Raw genomic sequence first — 15,627 nt, forward strand, 5'->3', positions numbered from 1 at the left:
TGTATGGTTGGACGCCCTCAAGATTTCCTCCGTAGTCAATTGCTAGGTTAGCAAACATGTTCAAGTTGAGATGACAGTCAAAGGGCGTCGCTTAAGCAGGCACCAACGTCTTACAACTTCTGTAGGCTTCTCCAGCGGCTTGGTTCGCTCTAGGGGCGGGGAACTAAGACCACATCATTATGATTATCACTCAACAGATGTTTTGGAAGAACAGCTGGCAAGTGTAAACAACAGGCCCTCAGGATGATCCGCGGATACACATAAGTAAGTGAGCTTATCATGGATCCGAGAGTTCGGGAAATAAAAGAACAAGGAAGTATTATCATTCAGCAAAGACACAACCTTCCAATCTTCACGACTTTCAGAATCATTATACAATGTCTTCAACATCAGTTTTATCGAAGACGCTTCAGTCCATCACCAGTACTAAGATTCGCGAGTTGGAGAAGCAACGAACTCAGTACGAAAACCGCAAGGCCAAAATCCTCCAAGAGGCCGAAGAACACATCAACCAGGGCGACCGTATCAGCTGCTTGCTTCGAGGGGTCAAGGAACTTTACGCAAAAGGACGCGACGACAATCCTAGCATCGACAATATCGACAACTTACTGGCTCAGTCCAAATATGACACGTCAGTGCCTCCGTCAATGTTGCAGTCATCTGAGGACCTGTTGAGGTCTAAGCTTGACGTACAAAGCCATAAGCTTAGCATGGCTCACTTGTACTCCCGACTTGTTACCGAGTGGATCAATCCTGGAAGTCCCATGGAGGGTTCCGACGCCGCCAAATTGTCAAAGGAGGACTCCTCTTTCGAGGTCATCGACCAGGAACAAGAGCGTCTTCAGAACCTCCGTGACCAGTTCGAGAAGGTGGTGTTCACACCATTGGAGACTGACGAGTCGGAGATCAACGCGTATCTGGCAAGTCTCTTCAAGACGAGGGAGAGTGAAAGGGCGCTTGAGGACGTGCGGCAACGGACCGCGCGAGCGAGCGTGGACTTTCTCAAGAGGCGGAACCCGTTCAACACGACCACGCTGAAGATGTGCATTGCCAGCCTCCTCCAGCAGGATCTCTTAAGCGATGAGAAACAGGCTATCTTACGCGAGTTCGAGTCCAACAATGTTGTTCTACGGGAGATCGCGGACGTCCTTAACACAAGGTTCGTCGATTTCGAGAACTGGGAGTGGGACGCCGGCGAGGAGGGAGTATCGTACGTTCCGCGCCAGCAAGCCAACGGCAAGTACCGCATTTGGATGGACGAAGATGTACTGCAGGCTATCTTCATTCACTGGGTCGGTATCAACAGCTGCGTGAGCTTGAAGCGGACCCTCACAGACCTTGTTTCTCTGGACGGGACCGACCAAGTCTGGAGGTGGCACGCTGAGCCATCCATGACTGAGAGGCAGATCCAGCGGCGAGCCTATTATCTCAGCGAACTTCCCACCCTGGTTCTTGATGAATCCTCGCATTCAGCAACAACGAGATGGCCTAGGGGAGGTACCAGGGGGCGCGGAAGAGGTGGAAGGGGAGCATCTTTCCGGACTACCCAACGTCGACCTGCAATCTCTGATGATACGGTTGCAGGTCTTCGCAGGAAGAATTTCATTGATCACTTTTGCCTCGCCGCCCTGCCGAGCCAGGTAAACACGCTCAACGAGGAGATGTACGACGATGGAAGAATGTCAGAAGAGGAGGACGACGATGATGTTTCCTCGTCTGAATGGGGAAAGGCCAAGAAACCGGTCCTGAACATCAAGCAATTTCTTTTGCGCACGCTTGCAACTGAGACGATGCTTCATCAAGCGCTTGATGGCACAGCTGCCGCGTTGCAGTCTGATCTCAAGTGGTTCGGGGCCGGCCTGTCCCACACGTCAATCTTTGCCGTCCTCCGCTTCTTTGGGTTCCCGGATAACATGCTTGCGTTCTACCGGAAGGTTCTTGAGATGCCGGTGAACCTAGGCTCCATTTCGTCTTCCGAGTCAGAGTCCACATCAAACGCACCGCGCATCAGGCGCAGGGGTATGCCGATGAGTCGATCGCCAGCAAAACTCATCGGCGAGTTGGTCTTGTTCGTGATGGACTTTGCCGTCAACCAAGAGACAGGGCTACAACTATACCGCCTGCATGACGACCTTTGGGTTGCAGGCAGTCCTGCGGACACTGCTAGGGCATGGGCTACCATGCAGCACTTCGCCAAGGTTATGGGGTTGGAGTTCAACATGAAGAAGACTGGCTCGGTGTACTTGACCAATGAAGGAGTTCCTCGAGATGAAGCTCTTGATGAGCAGTTGCCTAAGGGTCCTGTCAGCATCGGCCACCTCGTGCTCGACCATAAGGCTGGAAAGTGGATCATCGACCAGGCGAACGTCGCGGAGCACGTGAAGCAGCTTCAGAAACAACTTGCCGAGTGTCGAAGCATCCTCGACTGGGTACGCACGTGGAACAGCTGCATCGGCCGCTTTTTCGGTCAGGCGTTTGGAGAGCCGGCCTATTGCTTGGGCAGGGAGCACGTGGAGAGCGTCTTACGAACCTACCAGAAGATGCAGCACGACATTTTTGCGCCATATTTAGCTGGCACCGGCGACGAGTCGATTGCCGGCGCGGCGAACAGCCAACTCAGTGCAGTTCACTACATCAAGTCCAAGATCGAGCAGCGTTTTGGTGTCTCGGATGTGTCGGACGCCTTCATCTTCTTTCCCGACCAACTAGGTGGCTTGGGACTCCAAAACCAGTTCATACCATTTCTTAAGGTCCAGAAACACCTGTGTGGAATAGGGGTATCACCAGAAGAGATGATTCAGAGCTTTTTCGACCGAGAACGCAATGACTACGAGGACAAGAAGAGCACCTTCATGTCGAACAAGGCCACTGAGGCGCGTGAGCTAGGGGATGAGCCCCTCAGCCGATTCGACGCGCAATTCCTCAGCCCAGAGGACTTGGAGACGTTCTTCACCTACGATGAATTCACCAAAAACAGAAGTACCACGAGCAGTCACTTGAAAGAACTCTACGAGCGTGTTCAGGGGACCCCAGCCGTGCTCGGCCCCAAGGCTGACCGGCAAGTTTATCAGGCATTGGAGGACTTGCCCATCCAATCGGCCAATTTACGGTCTGAGCTGAGATGGGTGGTCCAGATGTATCATCAGGAGGCGAAAGAGCGATTCGATGGTCTTAGGCTCATTGAGGAGCGATTCCTGCCGCTGGGTGTCGTTGACATGATGAGGCAGAAGGCCGTGAGATGGGGTTTGGTTCTTTAACATACTGTGCACAGAAGTAGTCAATGAGGCATAGATGGCGTAAAATCCCTGTTACAGTATACTGTGATTTGCATCGCGTGCATGGGGCTTTTTGACTGCTAGTCTCACGAATATTTGAACTCGCCTAGCTGAGTATATTCACAAACGTCTTCAATGTTCGCCCTTGACCTCAATATCGACCATCAAATGGACCAATAACTTTGCGAGTCTCGCCTTCGGCTTTTATTAGTAGTGAATGTGGTATTGTGTGGCCCCAAACAACACTAAGCCCACATACGACTAAGATGAGGGAATTGTATGAGTATGCAGTGATTCAGGAGCCTTACTGAACTTGTATATAAGTCACGAGCTATTCTTCAACGAGGAGTTGGACTCCTCATTTTACACCACTACTCAGGTTGAGCAAGTCCCACTAAATCGCCCAAGTAGGTACATGTCCTTCTCAAACGCGGAAAGACGCAGTCATTACAAGCGAGAACGAGAATCGACTCCGGCCAAGTCAACGCATTTACGCATACTTGATTCAAGTAAATCGCAACACAACAAATCATGTGCAAGCCAAAGCACATCACAACTCCATTCATGGACGGGTCATTGCTTCCGGCGGCAGAAGACCGACATCGGCGACAGCGCCTACGCGCCAGAGGGCCCAACAATATTCGCCCGCCTAGATCAGTTTGATAGTTTCAACTGCCTTGGAACAAGAGTGCCGCTGAAGAGGGGAATGGGTGAGAATGGGAGAAGCCCGTAGCAATGGACCTCTCATACTCCGGTATTGGCGATGTTGCGAAGTAATAGTGATCAATTCGTGGATTGGAATCTTTCAGGTCGCATCTCTCCAATATGGTAGCGGCATCCCCCTTTCAATTAGACACATTCTGATGTTCATAATAGAAGTCGAAATTGAGCGGCAACTCGCTGACTCTGCTTACTTCATGCCAGTGACATTGCCATTTGCGGGGTGTATCATAGACGTATTTCATCAAGACCGGTGGATCACATGGGTTCCATCACTACAATCGTTCAGGCTAGTAAGTTTGATATGTTATTATTGACTTCTATGCAAGCTTGTAGTCATATTGTCGACCCATTGTTCTAATTACTTCCTTGGGTCCCAATTAGCATCAACATTATCAAGGAGGTTCATAGCCTTGATCACATCGGCCCCCAGAATCTTCTCCAGGCTCACTAGCTTAAAGCTAGCTTCGGTACTGGTACTACCGTCAGGCAGTTGATTGGCATCATCGTGAGTAACGAATAATCCGTGAGGGAAGTCCTTTCCAAGATGTGTCCCGACCGCGGTGATGCCATCGGTATTCGAAACCGCATCAATCTGTCCATCCGACGACTTGGGAATTGTGAAAGTTGTCACATAGTAGTGTGGATCGGCTCGAGTATACACGTTGTAAGAACTGACGCCCTGATTAGACACGAGGATGTATCCTTGATCAGGTTTTACGCCGTAGACGAGGTTAACGCCCTCCACGTCGGCGAAGGTCTGGCCGTCGCCTACAAAGGCAATTTGAATGGCATCATCGTCGGAAGAATCGGGCTCGGCACCATAACGCCACAGGGCAGAGGGCTCTTCGCCGAGGAAGATCCAGCCATTCTCCTCGTCCGTTACACATCCCTCAACCTGGCCGCCTGAACCCCCTGTAAAGTCACGAACGAGAGTGGCCTGGAGAGTGCCATTCGAGTTGGACGTCAGCTCATATTGTAGATAGCGAGCAGACTTTTCGTTGACAAAGAGATATTGCTTGCCGCTGGTGGGAGACTTGTACACGCAGGAACCATAGACTTTGTAGTCCTCCGGGACAGGCTGAATGCCGCCGGGGATGTCTTTCAGGGTTCCATTCGAGGTCATCTCGAAAAGACTGCAAATGTGTCAGTGTAAGGTGTTTCAGGCGACTTGAAATACTCAACTCACCAAAGCGTATCATCGCCACGGCAGGCAGCGAAAGCGAGATCGACAGTCCTGTTCCCAGCCTGGAAGCCATAGATCATATCGACGTTGTTGGGCTCCGCCGCCGGCAGGGTTTGGAGCAGCTTGCCCTTCAGATCGAAAACACCCAAGCCGGCACCCTCAGTGGACTTGGTCGTAGTAATGATGCGGGACTTATCGGCTGATTCCGGCGAGATCCAAATGGCGGGATCATCTCCGTCGCCGCCATTTTGGTCAGTTTCGTAGGAAGCCTCGACTAAGACAGCCGAGCAGAACAGTCCTCCCCATCCATTCTCGCATTTGCACTGTTGCGGCCCAATACACTCGCCATGTCCAGAGCAATCCTTCGTGCACTGGACCTGATCGCACTTGTCGCCGGTGAAGCCAGCGAAGCAGCCACATCCTAGGGCATTCTCTTGACAGTAGCCGTTGCTCGAGCAGGCGTCGCAGATCGGAGAACGGTCGCGGGATCCAGTTGCGTTCCGAGGATCATACGCGGTGTTGGCTTCTATCCCGAGATCATCGAGAGCACTATCCAATGACACCACTCCAAATCCAGCGACGTTGTCTGCTTCGACAGCAAAGCCAAGAGCGCCGCTAGGGTGCTTTGAACTTGAGCCCTGATAGATACTGAGGCCCTGGACTTCGATATCCTCGAGGCCATTAAGCTTGATATTGCCGACAAGATCGAATGGGTACTTGTAGACAGCAATGCTCCTTTCTTGAGCGACAAACAGGTAGTCAGTGCCGGTGGAATTTGAGACATATGTTGCAATACCAGTCACATCTTCCGCAGCCTCGCCAAGCTTGGTGATTTCTGGGGCAATGGTCGATTCCTTGAGATCGAAGACGTAAACATCCTTGTCATCGTCGGCATTAACGACCATTTTAGCCTGTGATTGTACCACAGCACAGCCGGAGAACTCTGTTGGGACTGGGATGCTTTGAACCTGTTTGAAGTTTCAGTCAGTGAGAAATGAGTTGAGGAGCTGGAACCGGGCTTTCTCACCTCCACCAGTTCAATGGAGTCCTTGGTCGGGCGGACCACATACTGTACTACCACACTCTTGCCGAAGAGAAAGACGTAGTCGTTCAGACTGTTGGTTCGCCACGAGCACATGGCTGCCCAGTCTCCAAGCATGGTCACTTGGGCTGACTCAATTTCCTTGAATCCTGGCATCTCGTAGACGCGAATTATGGAGTCCGGCATCGCAATAGTAACCGCATAGTCTTTCCCCGTGACATTGTAGACTGTCGTGATGATCTTTGTTCGGCCAGTGATCATGGACTTGACCTCGGACAGTGGCGAATCGCTGTTCAGATCCCACGCGTGAAAGCCTCCCGTCGCAGCACCTCCATCGTTTCCTAGCAGTAGAGGCTTCTCTTTGGAGTAGAACATGTTTGTCCAATCGGCTTCGAGTTCGCCACCAGTCAGGGCTGTGATATTGGCCTCGACGTCGGCGGCCGTGGCTAGCCAGGGATGCATCGCGACCGCGGCTATTGCCGCGGCGCATGCGAGATATCTGAGGCCCATGGCGGTTGGGTCAAGTCGATAGAGGTCTGCCTGACATGGCAAGACGTGCAAACTGAAGGCTCGCCTTGTGAGGAGGAACAGTCCATTTATCATGTCGTCTCATTGCCTGCCCCCTCCAAGCGGGCGGGCAGCGGAGGAGCGGGCAGCCCTACGCCTACAGGGCCGGGATGGCAATGCAAGTTCAGCCCCTCCAGGTCCCCTTCAGGGATGAGAGACTAGGCTGCGACCTTTTACCGAATCTGCTTTCAGTTTGGCAATTTGATGGACGATGTCTGCGTCAATACTGCGGGTGGTGGAACACTGATGGTTCCCTTCGGGTGAAACGCGTGCATGAAAGGGGGAAAACAATTGGTGGACGCGATGGGACGAAGAATATTGGAGCTTCCACTTTTGGAGTCGTCCGTCTTGGCATTGGAACACCATTAATCCAAGGTGAAGTCACAGGTCCGAACGAGGAGCTGGTTGAGAGAAACTCGACTTTTGATTCTGTCAGAAAAGTTAAATGCCATGCATCCCACTACCCGCTATACTTTAATTGTACGGTGACATCGGGGGGAACTTCCGAGGCCGACATTCGGTTTCCGCTTTCTGTCCTTCGCAACTTCACAATTGGCTCGTGTTCAAGGCTGGGCCGATTTAACGCGCTCGGGTCTCGTCGCGGGCTTCAGACGCCAAGTTCCAACTTGTCATCATTTGTTTTGACTTCTCGATTTATGTGAAATGTGACTGGACGCAGCTTGGCCAAATCAACCATCGTCTCATGTCTCGGGCAAATGACGATGAACTTCAAGAGCGCATGCAAGTAGGATGGATTTGCCGCGGTTTCTTTCACCTTATCAGATGAGCACCGACAGCGTGCGTTTTCTTGCGGCTTGTGATTGGGAAGTACTAATAGTCCGTTTCTTGAACTTTTCTGACTTGCGCTCCCTTGTCCTTCCCAGACACGAAAGTCGACTGAAAAGTCGTCGACATTATATAATCGTTACCAATATAAAGTAGCATCAATGCGGGTAATTCAATGCTTCTAATAGTGGCCAAAATAAGACAGACAAGACGGTATCTTCACATAAATCGCAGAACAGTGAGATCGGATTAGAGTAAACATCATTCAATACCCTAACGAGCTACTCGAGGTTCGAAATGCAGTACATTGAAGGAGAGTAAGTAAGAAAATCCATCAAGATAAATGCCGCAAGCCTGGACAGCGGCGTCGCCGAAGAGCTATATCTTCCAAGTATATATCTCAAAGGCGTGAATCCACATGTAAGAGCATCAGCCAACAGTAGCTCCAGTTACGATCAGAATAGTATGTCTTACCTAAAGGATATACCCGACCAAAGGCTACATCACGTCGTATCTCAAAGCCCCCTTCGAGACATCTTTCTCCCCGGCATGACTTTTAGGCACTAAATTCTCTCCTAGATTTCGGAGGCCTGGGTTAGATTAAATCAAGCAGACTAAATCAAAATTAGGCATCTACCTCACCTGGCTTCTCTAGTAGGATGATCACCACGGCATGAGCCAGAAATCTCCAGCAAAAGTATCTTCAGTACATATCAGCTGGACATGTTTGGAAGAAAAATTGAAGTATGGATGAAATGGTATTTGCGCGCTCAATCCCATTGAGATTGTATGTTCAATGCATCTAAAGGTATTTGAAGTTCTATCATACAAAGAAATTGTAACAGGTAGCTCTCGAAGTCCTGCGTCAGGCCCGTCGACTAAAGTGCCTTACGAAGGGGGAGCAGCAGTGCCGGAAGGAGGGCTGCCGCTCATGGTGCCGTTGCCACCGGGGCCGCCGGAGCCACCGCCACCGCCAACAGTGGCACCAGTGGAGTGGCCACCATCCTCATCAAGGTAGCCGGCAATGTTGTAGTAGTCGTCATCGGTGTAGTCAGCGGAAGCATTGACACCAATCTGGATCCAGGCGAAGAGACCGTCCTGGAGGTCATCGCTCAGGTAGACGAACTGAGGGAAGGGGTCGTAGGAGGCATCGGCCTGGAGGATGGACCACATGTCGTCGGCGTTGGAGGTGACGTCCTGCGTGTTGGTGTTGTAGGGGTAGAGCTCCTCGACGGCGGAGCGAATGGACTCGGGCCAGAAGACCTGGCCGATGTGGCTGACGGGAGCATTCCAGACGGAGATAGTGCCGTTGGGCATCAGAGTCGCGTTGGTGTGCGAGAGCAAGTGGGTGTGGGTGGCGCGACCTTGGTAGTGGCCAGGGAAGATGGTCTCGAACTGGGCGACACCGTCGGCATCAGTGAGCTGAATGCCGCGGAGGAACGTGCTGTTCATGCCGTCGGCGGCGTAGTTGCCGCTGGTGGAGATGCCGGAGTAGATACCGGTGGCGTTGCAGTTCCAGATGTCGACGGCGACCTGGGGAATGGGGTCACAGGTGGCGACGTCGACATACTGGACCTCGAGGAAGACGGGGACACCGTCGCACCACTGTTGCTCAATGACGTTGGAGCGCATGTTCTCGCCGACGATGTAGTAGGGGCCGTCGGTAATCTCGGGAGCCAAGACGCAGGAGGTGTTGGCGCTGAATACATCCTCGAGGGGGGTGAAGATGCCGTTGTTGCTAGAGCCGGTCATGTTGTGATTGACTTCCTCCCAGGCGGTGAGCGCGTCCGCATCACGACGGTACTTGCGGGCAGCTATGGAAACGTCAGTGAATATTCGCAGAAGTCTCAGACAGAGGGGTACTTACGGGTCTTGAGGCCCTTGGCGGCGCGGATGTCCTTGACCTTCTGGGCACGGCGCTCAACGGCGCGCTTCTTCATGGCCTGAGCACCAGCAGTGTTGGAGCAGGCGTTCAGGGAGCGCTGGCCGACGGCGGCGACGTTGTCACGGAGCTGGATGTTGCGCTTCATGTGCTCATGGCTGTGGTGCTCGCCGGGGTGAGCAGAGACGCAGCCGGCGAGGGCGAGGCCGGCGGCTGAAAGGGCGGAGATGCGAACCATTGTTGATGCTGTAGTAATGAGACCAAATTTATAGCGAATGTTGAAAACGATTGTAGATCTTTTGTTGTAGAAGCGACTGCTGTTGCTGCGATTGTTGCGGCTGATGATACTTTCCAAATCCCAGATATCAGGCGCTGAGACCAGTCTTTATACAAATCGATCTGCGTTCTACATCTCCGCCATCTTCCATTATCAACGCGTTCATCTCTACGTGATGTGGACAGTCGATGGAGACTTCGCTCTCGTCCGATCCCCCTACATGGGGGAGCCCTCGTCACCTCCCGTCCCGCCCTGCTATTTTCGACTCTTCCATCGAGCGTCTGCGGTCCATCGTCTGAACATCCGTCCAACCAGGACCGCGCAAAAGGTCATACGCTACCCGTTGCCGTCGTGGCGCGCAGGGATTCCGTACTTCTGAGCCTCACATACACGACTTCGTTCCCCGCTGAGGGCGCATTCTCAACTTTTCGAGTCAATGCGTCTCCACGCCAGTGCCTGTTCTTAAGCGTCCTGACGTCCTTAACTCAGCCTCAGAGCACACGCCAAGCGGTTAAGAAATGCTTGGAGAAGCTTGAGATGGAAAGAAGGTGGTTCTAGAGCGGAACCCGGGGTCGATCCGGAGTGGGGACTGGTCCCGGGGGCGACCTTCGGGCCTCCCACATTCCGTTTCGTCGTTGGGGATCCCGACGTTGGCGGGAAGACTGCCTGAGTTTGATTCCTTGACATTTTGGGCCTTCTCAGGTAAAAGTTCCCAGGGGCACCGGATGACGAGGCCACTCTCCACTTGGCGGGTGGCGCCGCTGCGCGTTTGCGCAAGCTTCAATGAGATTGGACTAAATTCCGCTGACTTGAACGAAACATGCTTGACGGAGCTCGGGAGACAGTGGGCTTCAGCGGAGAGACCATGTCAAGCTTGTTTATTTCCCTGGGCCACATCGGTCTGTGGGAGAGCTTTGGAAAGGGGCGGAGAACGCTCTCGCGGGCCCCGAATTTTCATCCCTTTTTGTCTTCTATGCATCAGTCAACGCGGAACAGTTGCGGACTAGATGGGAGCTGTGAGAAAGAGATTGGAGAGGCAACTCCTACTCAAGATATTGATATCCAGCTCAATTGACTTTTGACTTTGAGCTATCTTCGTCATTGAGCAGACGAGCTGAGCGTGCATGCGTGGTGTGGAGCAGAAAATCTCCCATACTGAAAGAGAGTGTCGGAACTTTTAGGCCTTGCGTAACTTTATTCAGGGGGGTTCATCTTGTCTCAACGTCCCGCGGCTCAGCCTATGTAAACCAAACAAACATGAATCGTCCAGCGAAGATGCCCTACTGCAGTCTATCTGCCTCCCTGTGCCCGGATTCACCGGCACAGCGATACTTTGTCCGGGGTCCCTAATTCTCTATTTCTAGGACGAGACGAAATGGACCTATCTGGGCGCAGCCAATCAATCTGAAATGCCGTCATTGGCTGTCGGGCTAGTTGTGACCCTCAACCGCAATGAAGGTCTGGAGGGGGGGAGGGGTGTTCGGAGTCGTCACTTGACGCGTGTCAGTCATGACTTGTCTAATTCCGGGTAAGGGCGCCCTCTATCATTTCGTAATGCGACGCCGCAACGGTTCTCAACAGCACATTGATCTGAAGTCGGTTTCCAGCTAAGCACATGCACCGTTGAGACTAAACCTTTTCAGTCACGTCTGGAAACATTCTCCGGACAAGTCAGAGAGGACTGGCCCTTGACCGAGGCTCTGTCCAGAGTCCAGACTCCAGTAAGAAAGATGGAACGAAACTTGCGCACAGCCAATTTGCATTTTCATTTGGATCGACACGTTGAATGACCAAAATGGTTACTTTTGACAATTTCACCCTCAAAGTGACAAAACCTGAGTTTGTAAATTTCACCGGTCACAGCTCTCCATTCAACACCACCACTGCTTAAGATACATTCTCAAAGACAACATCGTTGGTCATTCCATATGTTCTCCAAGTGACCATTACAAGCACAGACGTATTTCACCCCTTAATCCTTTAACCAAGAAGATTCCGTCTCCGTGTGCGGGCAGATTTGGCTGACCTATGGATATGCATCACCCGGAACGAAGAGTTGACCATCCCCAACAACCCCCATCCACATTGACATAATGTCAACCCTATTTGAACGATCTTTCACTGAGGGTTCATTTAAAGGCATCATTCCTACTTCCGAGCATCGACTCGTAGGAAAGCAAGGCCGATACCTTGTGCAGCATCTGCGAAAGATCTCTCAGGCTCTACCTTGAAACGCCAGGGCTCCCAAAATAGGATGATTGATGTATCCTACCCCTTTTTCCAACAATTCGACATCACATAATCTTGTAGGCAACAGCATCGGAATCAAGCGTCAATGTCAAGGCGACGTGAACCATCCGCACAAGACTTCAGCCAAGCGGCAGCAACCTATCTCGACACAGGCACATCGGCGCCAGACGCGTCGAGGAGACTTGACACGATGCATCGTGCACATCTCTAGTTCATCCCATTGTCGAGGCAGGGCATGACGATGGCAGGCTGATTGGAGATACCGACATGGAACGAGGACGTTGCTGAACCCTCCAACATAGCACCGGGTGCTATTCGTGTCCTCGGAAAGGCCGAGGATATGTGTTCCTGGGCCAAAGAAGTTCAAATGATGCGAGACAATGATTATCACTGGTTTATCATCATGTGCATGTTCACATGTAGTCCTAGATTTCATTCCAAATCTGCATATCATTATAGGTCGTTGCTCATGAATATGTCGTCGGCCAATAGTAAGTACTCAGTTAGGCATGGGGCTGTCCGCAAACATTGAGCGTTTGGGGAGCTGTTCTCATTACGCACGCATGTTCCTTCGCTTACGGCGGCAGTCTCAGCATCGACCGAAGGGACGACGGCTTTGACAAATTCTCAATCGCATGAAAGTTAAGAAACTCCAGCTACACAAAGTGCTGTTCAAGTTCTGATTGAGATCTTCGGGAGGCGAATCTATGCCATCAGCGTGATATCAAAGCATACATGTGTCAAAGTAGCCTGGACGTACTCCACCTCGATTGAATTTGGCTTTGCCGAGAATCAGGCATGTGCTATTAGTTTTCTAGGGTGCAATATCCTCTAAGCACCCGGTACTTAGCTTAGAGCCAAAGTGAATCAGGAGGTTCATTTGAAGATTTTACTCGACAACTCCACATGATGCTCCCCGAATTTGTCACGATGTTGCTAGATACTTTCGATATCACTCATCTAGGCGCAATCATAAGCAATGTTTCTCGGAAAGTATCTCAATACATAGCTTGGAAACATTTCATGCGGATTCACATCCTTCTCAGCCACTTGAGATTGACGTATACGAAAGAGTCTAGTCCGATAGAGTTTTTAGGCCTCGATTTGCACCATCTCGGTACAAGTGTTCATTGACGCGGACCTAGACTTCCACTCTCTTGCCTGGTTGAGCGTAGATGTCATCAATCAAACAAAAACTATCCTCCAGACATAATTCACCTATACGGCAGTTCGCAATCTCTTCTATATTGAGTACCTTAGCTCGAAGAGTCCGACGTCAATTTCTCAGGCGTTCCCCCGTGACTTTCTTTTCACAACTTTCCAACAGACATCAAATTACAAGGCTTCCAGTTCCCTGATGATTTTACACAAGGTTTATCAGTCCAACCTTGCATGTAGTTTCTCACTCATCAACACCATCATGTGCTGATTGCACTGGAGGGCCGAACATTCAAGATGGGACGTCCCTTCGAGATCTACAAAATGCATGAGTTCATGCTGGGGCAGCAAGGACGACACTGGCACCAAGATTTCAGTATGGCTCAAGTGACGAGCACAATCCATGAGTAACGATATGCAATTGATCTCATTCCCAAACGCCTGCCTGTAAATACACGCAAGCGCATGACGCCGAATCGATCTCTCGAAAGAAACCACCCTAGAAGACTGCCAACTAGTTTCTATACAAACCTCGACACGCATGACATTCAAGCCTTTTCTCTGGGGGTGAGATAAACATTGACAGGGCCCTTTTCCCAAAGAAGATAGACTTGGCTCTTGTCGTCCCAGCCTCTACTTTCCTCCGATAGCTTCATGTCGAAGTTCCAGATCATTCTCGCAAGAATGAGACGCATTTCCGCGTAAGCCAAGCTATGAGGAGACGCAGCAGATTAGCATCCGACGATTCAACACGCTAGCATCGAAGGCGAAGGATGATGCAACTTACTTTCTGCCAATGCAGTTTCTGGGGCCGACCGAGAACGGTTGGAACGCTTCCTTCTTGTCGCCAGAGAAGCGAGCATCATCGAGCCAACGTTCGGGGATAAAGGAGTCAGGAAGGGTGAAGTTCTCCGGGCTGTGGAAGGCAGGCCAGTGCCAGACCTGGACCAGCGTCTGTGTATCACCACCTTGTCAGCATGATGTTCTTACCCCCTCTCAACGCTTAGAATAAATAGAAAGTAAACTTACCCCGCTGGGCACGTATTGACCCAAGAATACGCCGCCATCGTCGGTAACTCTGCGGACGATTCCTGTAGGGATGGGAGGGTACATTCGAAGACCTTCGTTCATGACCGCCTGCATGTACTGGAGCTGCTGCGCGCTGACCATCTCGATCTCTTCCTCGGAGGAGAAGGCTGTTCGAACCTCGTGGGTGAGCTTGTCAAGAGCCTGGCGGTTTGTGCAGAGGTAGTAGGTGATTGCCGACAGAGCTGTTGCGGTAGTTTCCGAGCCGGCGATGATCAGGACCGAGGAATTCGATTTGAGTTCTTCAAAGGTGAGTTTCTGGTGTACCCAATGTTAGAATGTGTAGGCAACTTTGCGGCTAGTAGGTTCGAATTACCTGTGGCCCCTTTGTGCGCAGCATAGAGTCCATAAAGTCTGGTCGGTCAGTCTCCATGGCAAGTCTCTTGGAAACCTTCTCCTTAGTGAGTGCAATGTGCTGATCTCGCTTATTGCGGAGGTCGGCCGGGATAAGATGTATCAAGAGCTTTTCGATCGGCGGGAATCGTCGCATGCAGTTCTTGAAAGAGTTGCCCTTGATCCCGTCAAAGATGAGCTTCACCCAGGGATGGTAACCAGAGTCATCCAAGCAGTGAAACGGCTCGCCAAAAGCCAAGTCCCCGATGACATCAAAAGTCGTCCAGTTGTACCACGCGACCATGTTCAGAGCCTCGGCACCGCCAGCGCACTTTTCATGAAGTCGCTGGAAGAGAAGATCCACGTACTTCTTGACAATGGGTTCCTGCTCCAGCATAGACTGCGCGGAGAAGCCATGCGACAGGGCCCGTCGGAACCGCGAGTGGTCTTCGCGGTTGGCGCCGATGATGCCATGCCTGCTATCCTGGGTCGCGACGGGATCTCGTCCGTGGTCGCCGGTGCCGTTCTTGAGGTGTCCGTGGAGATCCTTCCAGGCGTCGGGGGAGTTGTATGCGAGCTCGTTGGGAGCGACGCGGACGATGGGTCCGTATTCCTGGTGCAGCGCCAAGATCTTGCGGTGGACCTGGCCAGAGAGGGTGGCGCGAGTGAAGGGGATGCGCGAGGCTGCCCAGAGCTTTGGTCCGGGGTATACGCGAAGGGGGTGGAAGAAGACGTTATAGATGATGGTCCCGAAAAGGTAAGCGACGCCCTAGATGAGTGGTCAGATGCGGTCAGCGTCGAGGGCTACAGTGAAATCTAATTGGTCACTAGATTTGAAGGATTGCAAGTCATCACGTACCAGAGTAATAACTAAAGCAAAGGCTGAACAGAGGGTACGGATATTGAGGATTTGGGCTGTGAAGCCAGTACTGTGGTCCGACATGTTGAGTAGCGTGGGTTCCCCGCGAAACCTGAAACTGTCAAGATGATTACAGACGGGATGAACTTGATAGGTGGCAGCTCATCAATCCTATCTTCAAGTCTGGCACCAAAGCACTTTTTATT

At 51.7% G+C, this 15,627-nt stretch overlaps 5 protein-coding genes across 5 annotated transcripts; 2 read left to right on the top strand and 3 right to left on the bottom strand.

The window, feature by feature from the left end:
* Positions 1–377: 377 nt before the first annotated feature.
* CTAM01_13495 (uncharacterized protein) lies at positions 378–3,257 on the top strand (the record flags this gene model as incomplete). Its single annotated transcript, XM_060529498.1, has 1 exon — positions 378–3,257. The coding sequence occupies one exon, from the start codon at positions 378–380 to the stop codon at positions 3,255–3,257; it is 2,880 nt and encodes a 959-aa protein (XP_060375920.1).
* Positions 3,258–4,356: 1,099 nt separating this feature from the next.
* On the bottom strand, positions 4,357–6,733 carry CTAM01_13496 (phytase; the record flags this gene model as incomplete). Its single annotated transcript, XM_060529499.1, has 3 exons — positions 4,357–5,131; positions 5,185–6,149; positions 6,209–6,733. The coding sequence occupies 3 exons, from the start codon at positions 6,731–6,733 to the stop codon at positions 4,357–4,359; spliced, it is 2,265 nt and encodes a 754-aa protein (XP_060375921.1).
* A 1,731-nt stretch (positions 6,734–8,464) lies between these two features.
* CTAM01_13497 (uncharacterized protein) lies at positions 8,465–9,696 on the bottom strand (the record flags this gene model as incomplete). The annotated part of the gene is made up of 2 exons (XM_060529500.1): positions 8,465–9,390; positions 9,444–9,696. The coding sequence occupies 2 exons, from the start codon at positions 9,694–9,696 to the stop codon at positions 8,465–8,467; spliced, it is 1,179 nt and encodes a 392-aa protein (XP_060375922.1).
* A 764-nt stretch (positions 9,697–10,460) lies between these two features.
* CTAM01_13498 (uncharacterized protein) lies at positions 10,461–10,742 on the top strand (the record flags this gene model as incomplete). Its single annotated transcript, XM_060529501.1, has 1 exon — positions 10,461–10,742. The coding sequence occupies one exon, from the start codon at positions 10,461–10,463 to the stop codon at positions 10,740–10,742; it is 282 nt and encodes a 93-aa protein (XP_060375923.1).
* Positions 10,743–13,691: 2,949 nt separating this feature from the next.
* Positions 13,692–15,505, bottom strand: CTAM01_13499 (cytochrome P450; the record flags this gene model as incomplete). The annotated part of the gene is made up of 5 exons (XM_060529502.1): positions 13,692–13,854; positions 13,931–14,097; positions 14,173–14,487; positions 14,546–15,331; positions 15,422–15,505. 5 exons carry the CDS (start codon positions 15,503–15,505, stop codon positions 13,692–13,694), a joined length of 1,515 nt encoding a protein of 504 aa, XP_060375924.1.
* Positions 15,506–15,627: the final 122 nt, after the last annotated feature.

This window comes from Colletotrichum tamarilloi (genome assembly GCF_030869305.1).
Source record: "Colletotrichum tamarilloi strain Tom-12 chromosome Unknown Scaffold_97.1, whole genome shotgun sequence".
In the NCBI taxonomy this organism is placed as follows: Eukaryota; Fungi; Ascomycota; class Sordariomycetes; order Glomerellales; family Glomerellaceae; genus Colletotrichum; species Colletotrichum tamarilloi.